The sequence below is a fragment of the Mustela putorius genome, unplaced genomic scaffold (assembly GCF_011764305.1).
Source record: "Mustela putorius furo isolate JIRA1106 unplaced genomic scaffold, ASM1176430v1.1 tig00000450_pilon_pilon_pilon, whole genome shotgun sequence".
Lineage (NCBI taxonomy): Eukaryota > Metazoa > Chordata > Mammalia > Carnivora > Mustelidae > Mustela > Mustela putorius.
In genome coordinates, this window is record NW_025421385.1 from 20,892,627 (window position 1) to 20,913,004 (window position 20,378).

General features: G+C 36.4%; 1 protein-coding gene across 6 annotated transcripts in view; it reads left to right on the forward strand.

The window, feature by feature from the left end:
* REV3L (REV3 like, DNA directed polymerase zeta catalytic subunit) overlaps positions 1-20,378 on the forward strand; it is a 216,175-nt gene that overhangs the window by 93,435 nt on the left and 102,362 nt on the right. For all 6 annotated transcript variants that reach the window (XR_006606812.1, XM_045080200.1, XM_045080201.1 and 3 more), the window contains exons 12-14: positions 4,714-4,856; positions 5,709-9,867; positions 13,889-14,805. Coding sequence is in view for 5 of the 6 variants with exons in the window: in XM_045080200.1 (XP_044936135.1) it covers positions 4,714-4,856; positions 5,709-9,867; positions 13,889-14,805 (5,219 nt within the window). In the remaining variant the exon portion in view is untranslated. The remainder of the gene's footprint in view (positions 1-4,713; positions 4,857-5,708; positions 9,868-13,888; positions 14,806-20,378) is intronic.

Below are 20,378 nucleotides of genomic sequence, written 5' to 3' on the forward strand. Positions count from 1 at the left end.
TCTTTCAGTTATTTTTTACTATTGTTCATAATATAAATACTTTGTAAACTAGTCTTCTTTTAAATTCCTTTAAAGTAGTGCTTTGTTTTTCATGTGGCATAAACTTCATATTCTAAGCAAAGTAAAATTTTGCTACATTTAAAAAGATTAAACCTAGGTGTTTTTTTCCAGTTTTATTAAAAGATTAAACCTAGGTGGGTTTTTTTTTTCAAGTTTTATTGAGATATAATTGACCTATATCAGTGTATGAGTTGCAGTTGTACAGCATAAATGTTTGACTTAACATATATTATGAAATGATTACCACAAATAAGTTTAGTTAACATTTTTCATTGCATATAGATATAATAAAAAGAAATGAGGACGAAAAAGGCTGCTCCTTGTAATGAGAACTCTCAGGATTCATTCTAACAACTTTCCTCTTTAATCCTACAGGAGTGGTAACTATAGTCGCCAGGTTGTACATTACATCCCTAGTAATTATCTTACAACTGTAAGTTTGTATCTTTTGACCACCTTCCTCCAGTTGCTTCTACCCCCATAAACTTAACTTTTAGAAATTGCATATGTAGTATTAATATCTGTTGATAGTAAGTGGGGCAAAGTAGAAGTGCCTCTTTATCCCTGAACTTGAGGAAAAAGAACACCCTCTGAGAGTTATATGGGTTACAGCAACAGTCACAGAGTCCGCTTGAAGACAAGAAATAGCCTTTAGGTCTGATTAGACTGAAGGAATTAAATATTAAAAATAAGTAAATAAGAGTCTCAGAAACAGACACTGGTATTCTTCATTTCTCAAATTAAATTAATAAGATGGCACTGTGGTTTTCCAAATTAAGTTTCTTGTGAAACTGATTGATTTGACTTATATATGTTCTGTATGTGGAAAAAGATTGGGCCTCTGGGCCTGAAACACTGAATATGCCTCTCCTCCAAACATAGGTAGATAATACCAGAACTTCTGAACTCTTTGTTTGAAATGTTCTCTTGTTATCTGTGTATATAAGCTCCTTCTGTATTTTCGCAATATGCTTCCTCAAAGAATTCCATTTTCATTCTATGGGTGGAGAATCCAAACCTACAAAATATTATTTCATACTTTCCTAGCTTCATGTACTCAGTTCCCTTTCCTGTGACAGTGATAAGTCATTCAAAGACTCAGAGCTTGACCTTTGAAGAACGAATGCTACCTGGTCCAGACAGAACCAGTATTTGATTTCCTGATAGATTTGACCCTTAACAATGTCATAAAATGTCTTTTGTCAATATTTCCTAACTATTAAAAAAATAAAGTGAAGTGAAAGACATAAAATTTTTTGTAGATCTCTATAAATTGTTTTTTCAATTTTTTAATATAAACTTGATCAGTCTTTGCATGGAATAGCCTATTGGGAAATGCCTCAACCACATCAGCCTATAGATGGCTTTGTTCTTGTTTCTCTGTGATTTCTGTAATAAATTCCCCCCTACTTCTGGAAGTTTGCAACTTCAGTGTTGTATTTGACTTGCCCTCTTTTGCCATTCTGTCCTTCCACTCACCTCCCTCCCAAGGTTAATGTCCTAGTTTGGGCCTTCATTATCATTTATCTGGAACACTATGATTCACTTTTTAATTGGTCTCCTCCTTGCCTCTAAGTCCTTCTTTATAATAGGGGTAATAATTACTATTATTAAGTAAACATGGACAACTTCAAAGGGAAGAAGGGAAGCAAAGAATATCAGGAATCTTCATGAGTTCACGCCATGCTCTACTGTCTTTATATCCTTTTAAAATATGGTTATTTAGGGGAATGTTATAATCATATTGGGTCTTGTAAGTCTTACATAGTATCCTTGTAGATAAGGAGAAAACATAAAACATGGCAGTAGTGACCAATTAGGTGGGTTCACAAGAACTTACATGACTTTGCACTTAAAAACAACATAAATGCTTAAATGCCAAGTATCATGCTAGACTGGATTGAGATTGTCACAAATATTAGAGGTTGGTAATTCACTGGGTGACAGAATATAGTCCAGAAATATCTCAGAACTGAATAGGTGATGCCTAATATAGAGTCATGTGTTTAGGTTTAGTCAGTCAGCTTTATAAATACAGACTAGGTAGACCATCTCTCTGGGCTTAATCATCTATTCTGGGTTTAATTTTTGTTGGAAAGCCATGATTTTACTTTATTAGGAGCACAGTAAGTGTAGTGTTGTATGGTTGCCAAAATAATGAATTTAATTATTAGCTACCAGCTGTACCTAGGGTAACATTTATTATTCTAACAGATTTTAGATTTTATTAATAAAATAGTTGCAGTATTTACTTGATGTATTTAAGTCTTGCTGTAATAAATTGGATTGCTTCTTTCATATTTTAGCAATGTGTTGACTATCTGATTGATATTGTGGCATTTCACTTTTTCTTATTTCCATTTGTTTTTCTCTTTCTTGATTGTTTTATTTTGGTATTATTTCTTTGATTTTACCTTTAGTGTCTCATTAGCATTTTTCTACAGTTTCTTAGTTTCTTAGATGTTTCTTAGCTATTTATATTTTTGAGCCTATATTAAGTAGATACACATTCAAATATATAAAATTCTTAGAGTCACTATCTACTGGTTACCAGTAGTGTCAGCATGTTTAAAATCATAGGCGTGGTTTGTCCCACAATTAATGGATGCCTATATGTTCATTAACTGGACCAATCCTGTGAAAACCATGCCCAAGTCAACCTTGGGAAAACAAACTGAAACATTTCATTAATGTACTTTAGAAAGAGATTGAAAAATAGAAGTATAGTGTCTAGAAAAGGAGTTCTTCAATTGTATTTGGACGTCATATTTTGCTCTGAGTACCATATTTTAAGAATCCTGGGAAAGGAGAGAAAGAAAAGGATCTGTGAACACTGTTACTTTTATTTATTTATTTTTATTTTTTCTAATTTTGTGTTCAGTTAATTAAACATACATTATTGGTTTCCAAGGTAGAAGTCAGTGATTCATTAGTCTTATATAATACCCAGTGCTCATTACATCACATGCTCTCCTTAATGTGCATCACTCCGTTACCCTATCCCCCCATCCCACCTCCCCTCCAGCAACCCTCAGTTTCCAATGATTAAGAGTCTCTTATGGTTTGTCTCCCTCTCTGATTTCATTTTATTTTTTTCTCTCTTCCCCTATGATCCTCTATTTTGTTTTCTTCTTCCACATATGAATGAGATCACATGGTAATTGTCTTTCTCTGATTGACTTATTTCGCTTAGCACAATACCCTTCATCCATGTCTTCCAAATGGCCAGATTTCATCTTTTTGATGGCTTAATATTATTCCTTTTTCTTAGTATTCTTAGTAGTATTCTTTTTTATCCATTCATCTGTCAGTGGACATCTGGACTCTTCCCATGTTTGGCTTTTGTGGGCATGACTGCTGTAAACATTGGGGTGCATGTGCCCCTTTGGATCACTACACTTGTATCTTTGGGGTAAATCCCTAGGAGTGCAATTACTGGGTCATAGGGTAGCACCATGTTCAACTTTTTGAGGAGTTTCCATACTGTTTTCCAGAGTGGCTGCACCAGCTTGCATTCCCAACATGTCACTTTTAAAGTACAGTAGAAAGGATAGATAATGTTTGGTCTAATTAGAGAGGAATTACAGGATAAATTATAAATGCCTTCAAATATTTTAAAGTTATCATATGGAAAATAGCAACAATAGGCTTCATATAACAACACAGAACAAAAGCAGAAATAATGAATGGAATTTGGAAAGTACTGTGTAACAGAGGGGAAAAAAATCCTAACAATTAATAATGGAAAAGATTAGCTCATGGACAGCAAGCAAGCCCCTTATACTAAGAATGTAAGAGTGGAGATTTTGTCATCTGTTGAAATAAGGTTTTTGCGTTCAGTAGAAAATTGGACTAGATGACCTCTAATAATTCTTTCAGCTCTTAAGACAGTGGTTTTAGGACGAATTTTGATTTGGTAAAGGATTAATGGAGAAACTGTTATATCTATAATTAAGGGACACTTTCATATTTTTGAGACCAGAGAAAGAAAAGCTTAGGTATGGATAGAAAGGGAAGTATCAAGCTAGGACTTGGTGAAAAAATTTAAATCGATAAGAGATGAAACCTGAAGAGATTATCTATCTGGAATTCACTGTCCATCTGAATTCTTTAGTAACCTGCTTTAGAGCCGCTGTTCAGATTGACTCAACACCTCTACTACTTCCTAGCCCCTCTGAACCCTGTTTTCTCTTCCAGCCTGACCGGAGTACCCCCTTGCTTACTTTTGTGTTTGTTTTTTCCAGTTCACAGTGTAGAGATTGTATATTTATGGAGACGTCTTAAAATATGCCGGGATGCTACCTTTTTAGAAGTTATTGGGTTCTCAGCCTAGCTGTTATCCAGATCTAATAATAGGATGAGAGGGAGAATATAAGGAAGAACATGATTAGATATGGTAGTCTAGGATATTGTGGAACTTTGGATACAGGAATGACGGTGTCTTCTAGCTCACATGAAAAGAATTTTAAGTTTATCTGCAGTAACTTTTTATAGAACATAATACCAAAGCAAGATAAATCTGCTTTTTCTTTTTGAGGTTCTAATTTTCAGATCTTTTCAATTTTACTATTACAACATCAGATTAAGCAAATATTTTTAATCTGACATGATTTTTCTATGATCATACTCCTAATGAATCTTAATATTCTCTAGATCACTGTGTAGAAATACCCATAGAAGCTCAACTGAAGAGGATGATTCATCTTCAGAAGAAGAAATGGAATGGAGTAATAACAGTTTGCTTCTAGCCAATCTTTCTATACCTCAGTTAGATGGAACTGCAGATGAAAACAGTGGTAAGTTATCTAATACTAAGAGCATTTTATGATTTAGCAGCTGAGAATATATTTGCTTTTAAAACTGTAATCACACATACAAAATCGGCTAAGTGTGAAGCTTTGACAATACTACTATGTTTTGTCCTTCTCCAAGATTTTTTCTCTTGCAAGAATGTGGATATATGACTATTTCTTATTTCTAAGAGGATAATATCTGTAAATCACTGATTTAAAACTTTATAGACTTTAATCAGTTTATCATGTTAACATTTAAGTAGTATAAACTGTAAGAAATATATTCAGATGTTAACTAGTTGGAATTTAAATAAAAACTAGAGAAAAAATACTCTCAGCTTATTTGAAGTGATAATACAAAGAAGCATACTGTTTTATGAAAAATTTTCAAGGTGACAGTATTTTTCCCTATTCACCATGAAGGCACTGAATATTAATATAAAATTTCTTTTTTAAATTTAAATTGTAATTTTTTAATTTATTTTTTATTTTTTTTTTTTTTGAGAGAGAAAGAGAGACAACATGCTCTGTGTAGAGCCCTTGCAGAGCTTGATCCCAGGACCCTTAGCTCATGACCTGAGCCAAAATCGAGAGTCAGCTGGGACCCCTAATGTAACTTATTTCTGACCAAAAGAAATATGTTTAAAATAATGAATAATAATCAAGTGTAACTGACTGTTGATTATTTAGGTTGAGTTATTATCTTAATGAGAGGAATGACATTTTGTTAAGATAACCATTTTAAGCATGGAAACGTAATTTTCTATAGCTTCTTTCATGATGATAGTATGGAGAAATATTTTTTAAAAAATTAAAAGCATGAAGGTGAAATAAATTCCTTTTCCCCAATTTCAGACAATCCCTTGAACAACGAAAATTCCAGGACCCACTCTTCTGTGATTGCAACAAGCAAGCTATCAGTAAAACCTTCCATTTTCCACAAAGATGCTGCTACATTAGAACCCCCATCTTCTGCTAAGATTACCTTTCAGTGTAAACACACAAGTGCCCTTTCTTCCCATGTTTTGAATAAGGAAGATTTAATTGAAGAACTTCCACAGCCAAACAACATAGAAAAATGTCTAGATCACTCAGTTGCTTCTTTTACAAATGAAAGTACTTACTCCATGAAATACCCTGGATCTTTGAGCAATTCTGTCCATTCAGAAAACTCTCATAAAGAAAGTAAGAAAGATATCCTCCCAGTATCTTCCTGTGAAAGTAGTATTTTTGATTATGAAGAGGATATTCCATCTGTTACAAGACAGGCACCAAGTAGAAAGTATACAAATATTAGAAAAATTGATAAGGATGCCCCTTTTATACACATGAACCGTCATAGTAGTGAAAGTACATTGGGCAAAAATTCTTTCAACTTTTCTGACCTAAGTCATTCAAAAAATAAGTTATCCTCTGAAGGAAATGAAAAAGGAAACAGCACAGCTCTGAATAATTTATTCCCTTCATCATTAACTGAAAATTGTGACTTGCTCTCATGCTCAGGAGAGAATAGAACTATCGTACATTCTCTTGATAGCATTGCTGATGAAAGTGGGCTAAATAAACTTAAAATTAGATATGAAGAGTTTCAAGAACATAAAACAGAAAAGCCAAGCCTCAGCCAGCAAGCGGCACATTATATGTTTTTTCCCAGTGTTGTTCTTTCTAACTGTCTCAGTAGACCACAGAAACTCTCTCCTGTCACATACAAACTACAACCCAGCAGTAAACAGTCCCGGTTAAAAATGAATAAAAAGAAATTTATAGGTCATCAGGAGACTTCTACCAAAACTAGTGAGACTGTATCTCCAAAAGATACTTGTATACAAAATAATCCTTGTAATCCTGAGAAGAATAATGGATTGGCCAGTGATCTAATTAAAGTCACCCGTGGAGCTTTTGAAAATAAAACACCTGCAGACAGTTTTATAGACTGTCACTTTGGAGATGGAACCTTAGAAACTGAACAGTCCTTTGGATTGTATGGAAATAAATATACACTTAGAGCCAAACGCAAGGTGAATTATGAGACTGAAGATAGTGAGTCAAGTTTTGTAACACACAACTCAAAAATTAGCCTACCTCATCCCATGGAAATTGGTGAAAGTTTAGATGGAACTCTCAAAGCTCGAAAACGAAGAAAAATGTCTAAAAAGCTACCCCCTGTCATCATAAAGTATATTATTATTAATAGATTTAGAGGGAGAAAAAATATGCTTGTGAAGCTAGGAAAAATAGACTCTAAAGAAAAACAAGTTATATTGACAGAGGAAAAAATGGAACTATATAAAAAGCTTGCACCTTTGAAGGATTTTTGGCCAAAAGTTCCTGACTCCCCTGCAACCAAATATCCCATTTATCCACTAACACCAAAGAAAAGTCACAGAAGAAAATCAAAACATAAGTCTGCTAAGAAAAAAACTGGTAAGCAACAAAGGACAAATAGTGAAAATATTAAAAGAACTTTGTCCTTTAGGCGAAAACGGTCACATGCCATCCTGTCACCTCCCTTGCCATCTTACAATGCTGAAACCGAAGACTGTGACTTGAATTATAGTGATGTTATGTCTAAACTAGGTTTTCTTTCTGAGAGAAGCACAAGTCCCATAAATTCTTCTCCCCCTCGCTGCTGGTCTCCCACAGATCCAAGAGCTGAAGAAATGATGGCTGCTGCAGATAAAGAAACAACGCTCTTTAAGGGTCCTAATGCATGTAATAGTAAGACTGTTAATTCTCGTATGGAAAAAAATAGTCGAGCAAGAGCGCAGGTTAAGAAATCAAAAACTAAGCTTGTTAATCCCTCTGTAGTTACTAAGAAAAGGAACAAACGGAATCAGACAAATAAAGTAGGAGATGATGGAAAAAAGAAACAGAGAGCAAAACAGAAACAAAAAACAAATGAGAAAGCTATGCCAAGAAAACATATAACAATTAAAGATGAAAAAATAAAATCTCAGTCTGGTGCTGAAGTTAAGTTTGTGCTGAAACATCAGAATGTGTCTGAGACCTCAAATACTTCTGGAGGCTCTCAGTTACTTTTTAAACAGAAAGATGTGTCACTAATGGGCTCTGCTATAGATCATCCCCTTTCTGCTCCCCTGCCCACTGGAATTCATGCACAACAAAATTTATCTGGCTGCTTTTCTTCTTTTTTAGAAAGCAAGAAGCCTGTAGATTTGCAAACATTTCCCAGCTCACGAGATGATTTGCATTCATCAGTTGTTTGTAGTTCTTTGGGACCTGGAGTCTCAAAAATTAATGTTCAGAGGTCTCATAATCAAAATACTATGTTTACTCTGAAAGAATCAACCTTAATTCAAAAAAATATATTTGATCTTTCCAACCATTTGTCTCAGGTAGCCCAGAATACACAGATATCTTCGGGTATAATGTCTCCAAAGACAGAAGAGAACGCAAATACACAAAAAAGTTATTTGTCATCTATCGGAAAGTTAAATGAATATCGTAATTCTTTAGAATCAAAGCCAGACCAGGCATATGCCCCTAATTTTTTGCATTGCAAAGACAGTCAGCAGCAGATTGTGTGCATGGCAGAACAGTCAAAGCACAGTGAAACTTGTTCTCCAGGAAATGCAGCTTCAGAGGAAAGCCAAATGCCTAATAATTGCTTTGTAACTTCCTTGAGAAGTCCAATCAAACAAATAGCATGGGAGCAAAAACAAAGGGGCTTTATTTTAGATATGTCAAATTTTAAACCTGAAAAGGTAAAACAGAGGTCGTTGTCAGAAGCAATTTCACAAACCAAAGCACTTCCTCAGTGTAAAAGTCGAAATGTGTCAACACCTTCAACATTTGGTGAAGGCCAGTCTGGACTGGCAGTTCTAAAAGAATTGTTACAGAAAAGACAGCAGAAAGCACAAAATGCAAATATTATGCAAGACCCATTACCTAATAAACATCAACCAAACAAAAATATTTCTGGTTCCCTTGAGCAAAACAAAACAATTAAACGAACACGATCAGTAACGGCTTCAAGAAAACCTCGAACTCCCAGAACTACAAAACCTAAAGAAAAAGTTCCCAAACTTCTTAAAGTAGACTCTCTAAATTTACAAAACTCTGGCCAGTTGGATAACTCTCTATCAGATGACAGTCCCATCTTTTTTTCAGATCAAGGTTTTGAGAGCTGTTACTCACTTGAAGATAGCTTGTCTCCTGAACATAATTATAATTTTGATATTAATACAATAGGTCAAACTGGATTTTGTAGCTTTTATTCTGGAAGTCAGTTTGTCCCAGCTGATCAGAATTTGCCTCAGAAATTCTTAAGTGATGCAGTTCAGGATCTTTTCCCAGGACAAACCATAGAAAAAAATGAGTTTTTAAGTCATGATAATCAGAAGTGTGATGAAGACAAACATCATGCCTCAGACTCAACCTCGTGGATTAGATCTAGCACTCTAAGTCCTGAACTATTTGAGAAATCATCAGTTGATAACAATGAGAATCATCGCCACAACCAGTGGAAAAGTACCTTCCATCCTCTAACAACTCGCTCTAATTCAATAATGGATTCTTTCTGTGTCCAGCCGGCAGAGGACTGTCTAAATGAAAAATCCAGATTGAATAGGAGTTCAGTAAGCAAAGAAGTGTTTCTTAGCCTCTCACAGCCAGGCACTTCAGACTGGATCCAAGGTCATACCAGAAAAGAGATGCAACAGTCTCTTGACTCAGTCAATACCTCTTTTACTACAATACTATCCTCCCCTGATGGTGAACTTCTGGATGCAGCCTCTGAAGATTTAGAATTGTATGTTTCAAGAAACAATGATATATTGACACCAACTCCCGATAGTTCACCAAGGTCTACCAGCTCTCCCTCACAATCTAAAAATGGCAGTTTCACCCCTCGAACTGCTCACATTCTGAAACCACTTATGTCCCCACCAAGTAGGGAAGAAATTATGGCAACTTTGTTGGATCATGACCTTTCAGAAACTATTTACCAGGAACCATTTTGCAGTAATCCTTCTGATGTACCAGAAAAGCCCAGGTAATCAGAATTATTTTTTCTCCTTGAGTCACTCTGAGTACTTATAATGATTATAGCATTGGTACCTGAATGCTCATGTTCTGGCTATAATATATTGTATTTATAAGTAAATCATTGTAAAAGTGGTTCAGAATTAGGACTTCTGAGAAAATTCACAAACTAGCTGGATGGTTGCACCTTGAGAACTTTAAGCTGATAAGTGTTGGTCTTCAATCTTACTGTTAACACTGTGTCAACATCAAGGATTAGAGATGCAGATGCTCACCATGACATGATGCCAGATTAAGAAGGATGTGATAATACTTAAGCACATTTATCGTTTTAAAAATGGTGTTTGTTTCTAAAATTGTAAATTTTTACAATTTTTGAAAGAACTTAAACATGTTTGGAAGGGAGTATACATGTTTTAAGTACTTTATGTTATATCTCTAAATGAAGATTATTTTAACTTGTTCATATTATATCATTTTCTTTTCATGTTGCCAACATCTTCAATCGTATTGTTACTCCTATTAGTTTGTCCAGTTATTAGGGATACAAGATGGACTTGACTTCTCCTTATCTCTCGTTTTTTAAAAGAAGGCTAATTGAACATAATAATTTTTTTAAAAACCATACAAATAGACTATTTGAAAAGGAAATAATCTCATAATTCTCTGTGGTGTATATGAGAAAATGTTAGCTAATCCTCTGAAAATTCTCCTTCAATAATGAACTTGAATTTCTTAAGGCTGTTGGAAACAAAATCATTGCAAAGGAATTGGTAATATGGGTCAGACTAGTACAAAGATTTGTGAATAGAGAGAATTTGAATCCATGTAAGAGGCTTGTACTCAAAATAGGAATAGCCAAACTAAAATCCATAGAAAATAAATATATTGTAGCCAGATGCTGTGCCAAAATGAACCCTAAAATATTAATATGGTGCCATGATAAAGAATAATTTTAAAATAAAACACCAGTAATATGTAACCCAGTAACATTAAAAAAAAAATCTTTTCAGAGAGGCAGTAGACAGATGCATACACACACACACATATACACAGCCAATAGCAAAACACAAAGAACACAAAGGCATCAGTATTGGTTTATTTATAAGCCAGTAGTTAAGTAGGTATTCTGTACCTCTTGCATCACCAAGGTAGAGCATAACTGATAGGAACTAAGTTGGGAACATAACTTAACCCAGGCCATTTAAGTGATGATTTTTGTTCCTCCCCCCTCCCCCCGACCCCCGTGTCTTTTATCCCATTTACCTAACCAGTTGCAAGGAGAGGCAGTTCATTTCAGTCAATCAGTCAGAAGCAGAGGAGGCTGGCTAAGACTTTTGCAGCTGACTTAGCTTAGTCTAAAGGATAGAAGAGAGATGAAGAGTCACCTAAAGCAAGAAGCCATACCACGTGTGTACAGTAACCTTCAGCAGCACCGTGTTCTTTACCCCAGTAAAAAAGACACAGTGAATACCAGGATTTTACCCAGCAGATCAGCAATAATCCTGCAGGAGTCTTTTTAAGAAGGGTTTGAGAAAAAGTGATCAGAAGTACAGGTTAAAAGTTTCCTCCCCTAAAGATTAGAAGTGGAAGACAGGACATTTCTTCCCCAGCCTTCCTAATACACAGTTCTGCAGTTTTGTTTTGCTTAGTACCTATGTGTGGTCTTTTAACACAAATGGGACTCTTTTATTTCACTGCCAGAATATATGAACGTCTGTTCCTTAAGCATTAGTTTCCATTATTTGGGGGGCTTTGGCTTTTATCAGTAGTGATTATGGTATATGTTTTTAACTGAACTATTTTTTTCCATCTTGAGCCTTGCATATCTAATTTTTAATTCTCAGGTACCTTACCATGTGTTAGTCATTAACTCTGTTGCTGTTTGTTGTTGTCCAACTTTGAGACTTGTCATGCAGCTGAAATAAAAGGATAGTCATTATTTTTGAAAAACAATTTTTAATACAAAACTTCACTATAGTAAATTTGGGAGGTATAAAAGAATAAAAGTCCCACAGTATTCTCTACCTATTTCTCTACCTATACTCTACGCAGTATTTTAATGTTTTTTGTTGTTGTTGTTGTTTGTTTTTTAAGATTTTTATTTATTTTTGAGAGAGAGAGACAGAGTGAGAGAGAGCATGAGAGGGGAGGTCAGAGGGAGAAGCAGACTCCCCATAGAGCTGGGAGCCCAATGTGTAGGACTCGATCCCAGGACTCTGGGACCATAACCTGAGCCGAAGGCAATTGCTTAACCAATTGAGCCACCCAGGTGCCCTAATGTGGTTTTTTTATTTTAGTTTTTTTAAATGTATAGTTTTTATTTTGTTCTGTTTTATTAAATGTGATCTTACTATATATAGTCACAGTATTGCATACAGGTTTTTTTCACCTAATATTATAAACATTTTCCAAATAATAAGTTTCTGGAAAATTCATTTTATTTTATTTTATTTTTTAAAGATTTTATTTATTTATTTGAAAGAAATCACAAGTAGGCAGAGAGGCAGGCAGAGAGAGAGGAAGGGAAGCAGGCTCCCTGCTGAGCAGAGAGCCCGATGCGGGATTCGATCCCAGGACCCTGAGATCATGACCTGAGCCGAAGGCAGCGGCTTAACCCACTGAGCCACCCAGGCGCCCTGGAAAACATTTTAATGACTACATGATAATCCTATCATATGTGTATTTTATTGAACAGAAAGTTTGTTCCCTGTTCTGCCACTATAGATAATTATGTGATTATTGTTTTCCTCGTGAAGCACATCTTGTATTTTGGGGTTTTTCCATATAGTCTTAGAAGTAGGATTACTAAAAAATGGAAGACTCTTGAGGTATATTATGACATGAGTTGCAGCAATAACCACACTGTTGACATATTCAAGAGAGCTGAATTTACCATACCTTACCAGTTTTTGTTATTTTTTACTTCATTATGATTTCTGTATCATTAATATTAGAGTTGGCTCTGTCACATAACACATGTACTCATTTTCTTCAGTAGCAATAATCTTTCTTCTGATTCTTCATATAGCAGGGAGGTGGTTACAGAGTTAACTATTAAGGGCCAAAGTCTTTCCACGTAAAGGGGAAAAGCACCTGTGGTAATCCTTCAGCTCCAAATCAGAAAACATGAATCCAGTTCATTGAGTTTTATGTAGAGAATGACCAGGATATTGGGGAAATCATGCCCTAGAAAAAGTAACTGGAAGAACTAAGAACTTACCTTCATATCCAGGAAAGAGATATCATAAGGAAGAAAAAGTAGATTTTCTTGTTGCAAAAGACAGAGATAGTACCAGTGGATATATGTTAGAGAAAGAAGTTTAACTTGATATTTCCAACTATTGAAAAATAAATGAGGCTACCTTTTAATAGTGATTCCCCACATACACATACATTATCAGCATTTATGCTATGTATTCTGTGGCCTCTGCCAACTTAAAGTTCCTAGTGTTAAGCCTTGCCATGTAAAGGGGAGTAAGAATAGGGCAATTTATCTCAATTGTGTGTGATTTTTTTTAATGTTTGAAAGGACTTGGGGGAGTACAAAGATATGTTTGAACTGACTGGTTTTGCTAAACTACTGTAGCTACTAGAGAATGTTTAGAGAGGCTGTAGATAAGATCCAGGGAGACAATCTCTAATGATAAAATTATTCCATTCTTTTTATTCATATGTGGTGACGATGGAGAGTTATTTGAGTAGAGGAAAGGAATATGATCAGTTTGTGCCATCTCCTTGGAGAAAAGGAGGCTTCAAGGGGTACTTAAAAAGAATACCTTCTTTCCTGGTATTGATGATTCCTTTCAAAGGAAATTAATATAGTAGCATATACCTGAGAAGAAAAGCATGCTAAGACTAGAAAGAGTGTACCTGCATTAAATATGTAGTGAGAGGACACAGAAAGGAAAGAAATGGGCATTTCTAAGAATTCAAACGAAACTTCAAAAAAATCTTTAGGATAGGGAGCTAAATATTTTGGTAATCGCTCTTTGAGACAAAACAGGTGTTCTAAAATATGTTGTTTATAGGGAGATCGGTGGACGGCTTCTCATGGTAGAAACTCGACTTCCAAATGATCTGGCTGAGTTTGAGGGAGACTTTTCCTTGGAAGGACTTCGTCTGTGGAAAACGGCTTTCTCGGCAATGACTCAGAATCCAAGACCAGGGTCACCCCTTCGCAATGGCCAGGCAGTGGTCAATAAAGGGTCAAGTAATAGCTATAAAATGGTTGAAGATAAAAAAATTGTGATTATGCCTTGCAAATGTGCCCCGAGTCGACAACTGGTTCAAGCATGGCTTCACGCCAAAGAAGAATATGAACGTTCCAAGAAACTGTCTAAAACTGAGCCAACTGGAGTTGTAAAATCTGCTGAGAACTTCAGCTCTTCAGTTAACCCAGATGACAAACCTGTAGTGCCTCCAAAAATGAGTACAGCTCCACATACACTCCCCACCACAGCACATACCAAGGAAGATGTTGATAACGCCCATATTGCTTTGCAAGCACCAACTATGGGTTGTAGTCGAACTATAAGTGAAAACCAGGCACTGCCACCAGTTGCTTCCACAAATGATGCTGAGAAAGTTGAAGATGATGATGATGATGACTACTATATTAGTTATAGCTCCCCTGATTCTCCAGTAATTCCGCCTTGGCAACAGGCAACATCCCCAGATTCTAAAACTTTAAATGGAGATGAGAGACCCACATCACCAGTAGAGGAACTACATTCCCTGAATATTGAGAGTATCTTAAAACCAGTAAAAGATGGTATACAGAAAAGCCCCTGCAGGGAGCCTCTGGAGCCTCTAGTGATATCTCCAATTAATGTTAGGGCAAGGACTGGAATATGTGACCCACTCTGCCTTCACAGTACACCAATTGTACAGAGAAAACTTCTGGAAAGGCTTCCTGAAGCAAGTAGCCTGAGCCCTTTATCAACAGGTGAGTTTACAAATAACAAGGACTTCAAAGTTCTTTTTCAAAGATGTAGAAATGAAAACATTAGACTATGTAATGAAATTCAGAATTTTTTATGTGATTTTTAAAATATGTTTTTTAAATTTAATTAACATATAGTATATTATTAGTTTCAGAGGTAGAGTTCAGTGACTCATCAGTCTTGCATAATACCCAGTGCTCATTATATCATGTGCCCTCCTTAATGTCCATCACTCCATTACTCCATCCCATCCAGCAATCCTCAGTTTTTCCCATGATTAGAGTCTCTTATGGCTTGTCTCCCTCTCTGATTTCATCTTGTTTTATTTTTCCCTCCCTTCCCCTATGATCCTCTGTTTTGCTTCTTAAATTCTGCATCATGAGTGAGATCATATGGTAATTGTCTTTCTGATTGACTTATTTCACTTAGCATAATACCCTTTAGTTCCATCCCTATCATTGCAAATGGCAAGATTTCTTGTATCATATCTTTATCCATTTATCTGTCAGTGGACATCTGGACTCCTTCTGTAGTGTGGCTATTGTGGGCGTGGCTGCTATAAACATTGGGGTGCAGGTGCTCCTTCAGAATCCCTAGGAGTGCAATTTCTGGGTCATAGGGTAGCTCTATGTTCAGTTTTTTGAGGAACCTCCATACTGTTTTCCAGAATGGCTGCACCAGCTTGCATTCCCACCAAGAGTGTAAAAGGATTCTCCTTTCTCTGCATCCTCGTCAGCGTCTGTCATTTCCTGACTGGTTAATTTTAGCCATTCTGACTGGTGTGAGGTGGGATCTCATTGTGGTTTTGATTTGTATTTCCCTGGTGCCAAGTGACATTGAACATTATTTTATGTGTCTATTGACCATTTGTACGTGGTCTTTGGAGAAATGTCTGTATCTTCTGCCCATTCCTTGATTGGAACATTTGTTCTTTGGGTATTAAGTTTGGTAAGTTGTTTATAGATTTCGGATACTAGTCCTTTATGTGATAAGACATTTGCAAATACCTTCTTCCATTCTGTTGGTTATCTTTTGGTTTTGTTGACTGTTTCCTTTGCTGTGCAAAAATTTTTTATCTTGATGAAGACATAGTAGTTCATTTTTGCCTTTGTTTCCCTTGCCTTTGGAGACATGTCTAGCCAAAAGTTGCTGTGGCCAAGGTCACAGAGGTTGCTGCCTGTGTTGTCCTCTAGGATTTTGATGGATTCTTGTCTCACATTTAGGTCTTTCATCCATTTTGAATCTATTTTGGTGTGTGGTATAAGGAAATGGTCCAGTTTCATTCTTCTGCATGTGGCTGTCCAATTTTCCCAAACCATTTGTTGAAGAGATTGTCTTTTTTCCATTAGAAAAACTCCTTACTGTTTTTTTCCATTGGAAAAACTCTTTACTGTTTTGTGGAAGATTAGTTGACCACAGAGTTGAAGTTCCATTTCAGGGTTCTGCATTCTGTTCCATTGATCCATGAGTCTGTTTTTATGCCAGTACCATATTGTCTTGATGATTACAGCTTTGTAATAGAGCTTGAAATCAGGAATTTTGATGCTACCAGCTTTTTTTCTTTCTCAACATCATTCTGGGTATTTGGGGTCTTTTCTGGTTCCATACAAATTTTAGGGTTATTTGTCCCATTTGGGGGGGGGGGGGCTGATGGTATTTTGATAGGGGTTTCATTGAATGTATGGATTGCTTTACATAGCATAGACATTTCAACAATATTTGTTTTTCCAGTCCATGAGCGTGGAACATTTTTCCATTTCTTTGGATCCCTCCATTTCTTTCATGAGTGTTTTGTTTTTGTTTTTTTTTTAAATAAACATAGAAATATTTTTATCCCCAGCAGTACAGGTCTGTGAATCGCCAGGTTTACACACTTCACAGCACTCACCATAGCACATACCCACCCCAATGTCTATACCCTACTCCCCTTCTTCCAACCCCCTCCCCCCAGCAGCCCTCAGTTTGTTTTGTGAGATTAAGAGTCACTTACGGTTTGTCTCCCTCCCAATCCCATCTTGTTTCATTTATTCTTCTCCTACCCCCTTAACCCCCCCCCCATGTTGCATCTCCACTTCCTCATATCAGGGAGATCATATGATAGTTGTCTTTCTCCGATGACTTATTTCACTAAGCATGATACTCTCTAGTTCCATCCACGTCATCGCAAATGGCAAGATTTCATTTCTTTTGATGGCTGCATAGTATTCCATTGTGTATATATACCACGTCTTCTTTATCCATTCATCTGTTGATGGACATCTTCTAGGTTCTTTCCATAGTTTGGCTATTGTAGACATTGCTGCTATAAACATTCGGGTGCGCATGCCTCTTCGGATCACTACGTTTGTATCTTTAGGGTAAATTGCTAGGTCATAAGGTAGTTCTATTTTCAACATTTTGAGGAACCTCCACTCCACTTCCAGAGTGGTTGCACCAGCCTGCATTCCCACCAACATTGTAGGAGGGTTCCCCTTTCTCCACATCCTCACCAGCATCTGTCATTTCCTGATTTCATGAGTGTTTCTGTAGTTTTCTGAGTACAGATCCTTTGCCTCTTTGGTTCGATTTATTTCTACATATCTTACGGTTTGGGATGCAATTGCAAATGGGATCGACTCCTCAGTTTCTCTCTCTCCTGTATTGTTAGTGTATAGAAGTGCAACTGCTTTCTGTGCATTGATTTCTGTGCATTGCTGAATTCTGTATGAATTCTAGCAATTTTGGGGTGGAGTCTTTTGGGTTTTACACAGAGAGTGTCATATCATCTGCAAAGAGTAAGAGTTTGATTTCTTCTTTACAGATTCAGAGGCCTTTAGTTCTTTTTGTTTGCTGATTGCTGAGGCTAGGGCTCTACTACTGTGTTGAACAGTCGTGATAGTGGACATCCTTGTCATGTTCCTGACCTTAGGGGGAAGCTCTCAGTTTTTTCCCCCATCGAGAATGATAATTTGCTCTGGACTTTTCATATATGGCTTTTATGATATTGAGGTATTTTATCCCTACACTGTGAAAAGTTTTAATCAAGAAAGTTTTAATCAAGAAAAAGATGCTTTTTCTGCATCTACTGAATATGGTTCTTGTTCTTTCTTTTATTAATGTAATGTATTACATTGATTTACAAATGTTAAACCATCCTTGCAGCCCAGGAGTAAGTCCCACTTGGTTGTGGTGAATAATCCTTTTAATGTACTGTTGGATCCTACTGGCTAGTATCTTGGTGAGAATTTTTGCATCCATGTTAATCAGGAATATTGGTCTGTAGTTCTTTTTGGTGGGGTCTTTGTCTAGTTTGGGGATCAAGGTAATGCTGGCCTCATAGAAAGAGTGTGGAAGTTTTCCTTCTTTTTCTATTTTCTTAAATAGCTTCAGAAGAATAGGTATGAATTCTTCAAATGTTTGTTAGGATTCCCCTGGGAAGCCATCTGGTCCTGGACCCTTGTTTGCTGGGAGATATTTGATTACTGCTTCAATTTCTTTGCTGGTTATGGGTCTGTTCAGGTTTTCTGTTTCTTTCTACTTCTGTTTTGGTAGTTCATATGTATCTAGGGATGCATCTATTTCTTCCAGATTGCCTAATTTATTGACATGTAGTTGCTCATAATATGTTCTTATCATTGTTTGTAATTTTTTGGTGTTAGTTGTGATCTCTCTTCTTTCATTCATGATTTTATTAATTTGGATCCTTTCTCTTCTTTTTGATAAGTCTGGCCAGGGGTTTATCAATCTTAACTAATTCTTTCAAAGAACCAGCTCCTAGTTTCATTGATTTGTTCTACTGGTCTTTTGGTTTTTATTTCATTGATTTCTGCTCTGATCTTTATAAATTCTCTTCTCCTGCTGGATTTAGGCTTTACTTGCTGTTCTTTCCCCTGCTCCTTTGTGTAGGGTTAGGTTGTATACTTGCGACCTTTCTTGTTTCTTGAGAAAGGCTTGTATTGCTATATATTTTCTTCTTAGGACGACCTTTGCTGCATCCCAAAGGTTTTGAAGAGTTGTTTTCATTTTTATTTGTTTCCATGAATGTTTAAAAATTCTTTAATTTCCTGGTTGACCCGTTCTTTAAAGAATTAAAATTCTTTAATTTCCTGGTTGACCCATTCATTCTTAAGTAGTATGCCCTTTTTTTTTTTTTTTTTAAGATTTTATTTATTTATTTGTCAGAGAGAGAGCGCGAGCGAAAGCGAGCACAGGCAGACAGAGTGGAAAGCAGAGTCAGAGGGAGAAGCAGGCTCCCTGCGGAGCAAGGAGCCTAATGTGGGACTTGATCCCAGGACGCTGGGATCATAACCTGAGCCGAAGGCAGCTGCCTAACCAACTGAGCCACCCAGGCGTCCCAGCAGTATGCTTTTTAACCTCCATGTATTTGTGTTCTTTCCAAATTTCCTCTTGTGATTGGGTTCAAGTTTCAAAGCACTGAACTCTGAAAATATATAGGGAATGATCCCAATCTTTTGGTACCAGTTTAGACCTGAAAATCAGAGCTTTTTAAATGAAATTTTAACTCCACTAATGAGAAGTTATTTATTATTATTTTATCATGTCCTATAAAGTCATCAGTTATCACATGGAAACTTTATCTTTCTGCCGTGAAATCTATTTATAGATGCTTCCATCCTATGTTCTTTTGCTTGTTGGGTGAAATACAGGAGCCCTCTTAGAAACCTTCCTTTTTCTCAACTTGATTTTTCCCACTGGCTTTAACATATACCCAACTCTCTCCCACACTTTAAGATATAAAGAAAACCAAAAACCTGCCTTGACCTTATACCTGCAGCTTCTACTTTTTTTGCTGCATCTATTTCTTCCAGATTGCCTAATTTATTGACATGTAGTTGCTCATAATATGTTCATAATATGTTCTTATCATTGTTTCAAAGCCAGATTTCTTAAAAGATTTCTAGAATTTGACAACTCCCATTTCCGTATCTCCTACTCATTTCTTAGCCCACTCAATATTCAATTCTGCCCCCATCATTCCACTAGTATGGCTCTTGTAAAGATTTTCAAAAAGTTTCATGTAGCTAAAGCCAGTATATGTTTTCTTGGTGTTCCTGTCATGTGCCCTCTTTAAACAGCCATTGTTCTATCGACCATACCTTCCTTCTTGGAGTTTTCAGTCCCCTTGGCTTTTCTCCTACTCCTATGTGTCTGCCTACTTGCTTTCCTTTGACGCTTTACTCAGTATTTTCTCCCTAAATAGTGAGCTCCTACCCACAGGATTACTACAGATAACTTACAGATTTAAATTTCAAGTTCCAAACTCTCTTAACCTCCAATCTAGCTGTCTATTTGGCATTTCTCTTTGAATGCTCAAAAGCATCACAAGGTCAGTATTTTTCTTCTGCTGCTGCTTCTGCTTCTGCTGCTGCTGCTGCTGCTGCTTCTGCTGCTCTTCTGTTGCTTCTGCTGCTGCTTCTGCTGCTGCTGCTGCTGCTCCTGCTTCTACTTCTGCTCCTGCTGCTGCTGCTGCTGCTGCTGCTTCTGCTTCTGCTGCTTCTTCTGCTTCTGCTTCTTCCTTCTTCTTCTTTTTCTTTTTCTTTTCAAGATGAGGGAGAGGGGAAAGGAGGAAAGAGAT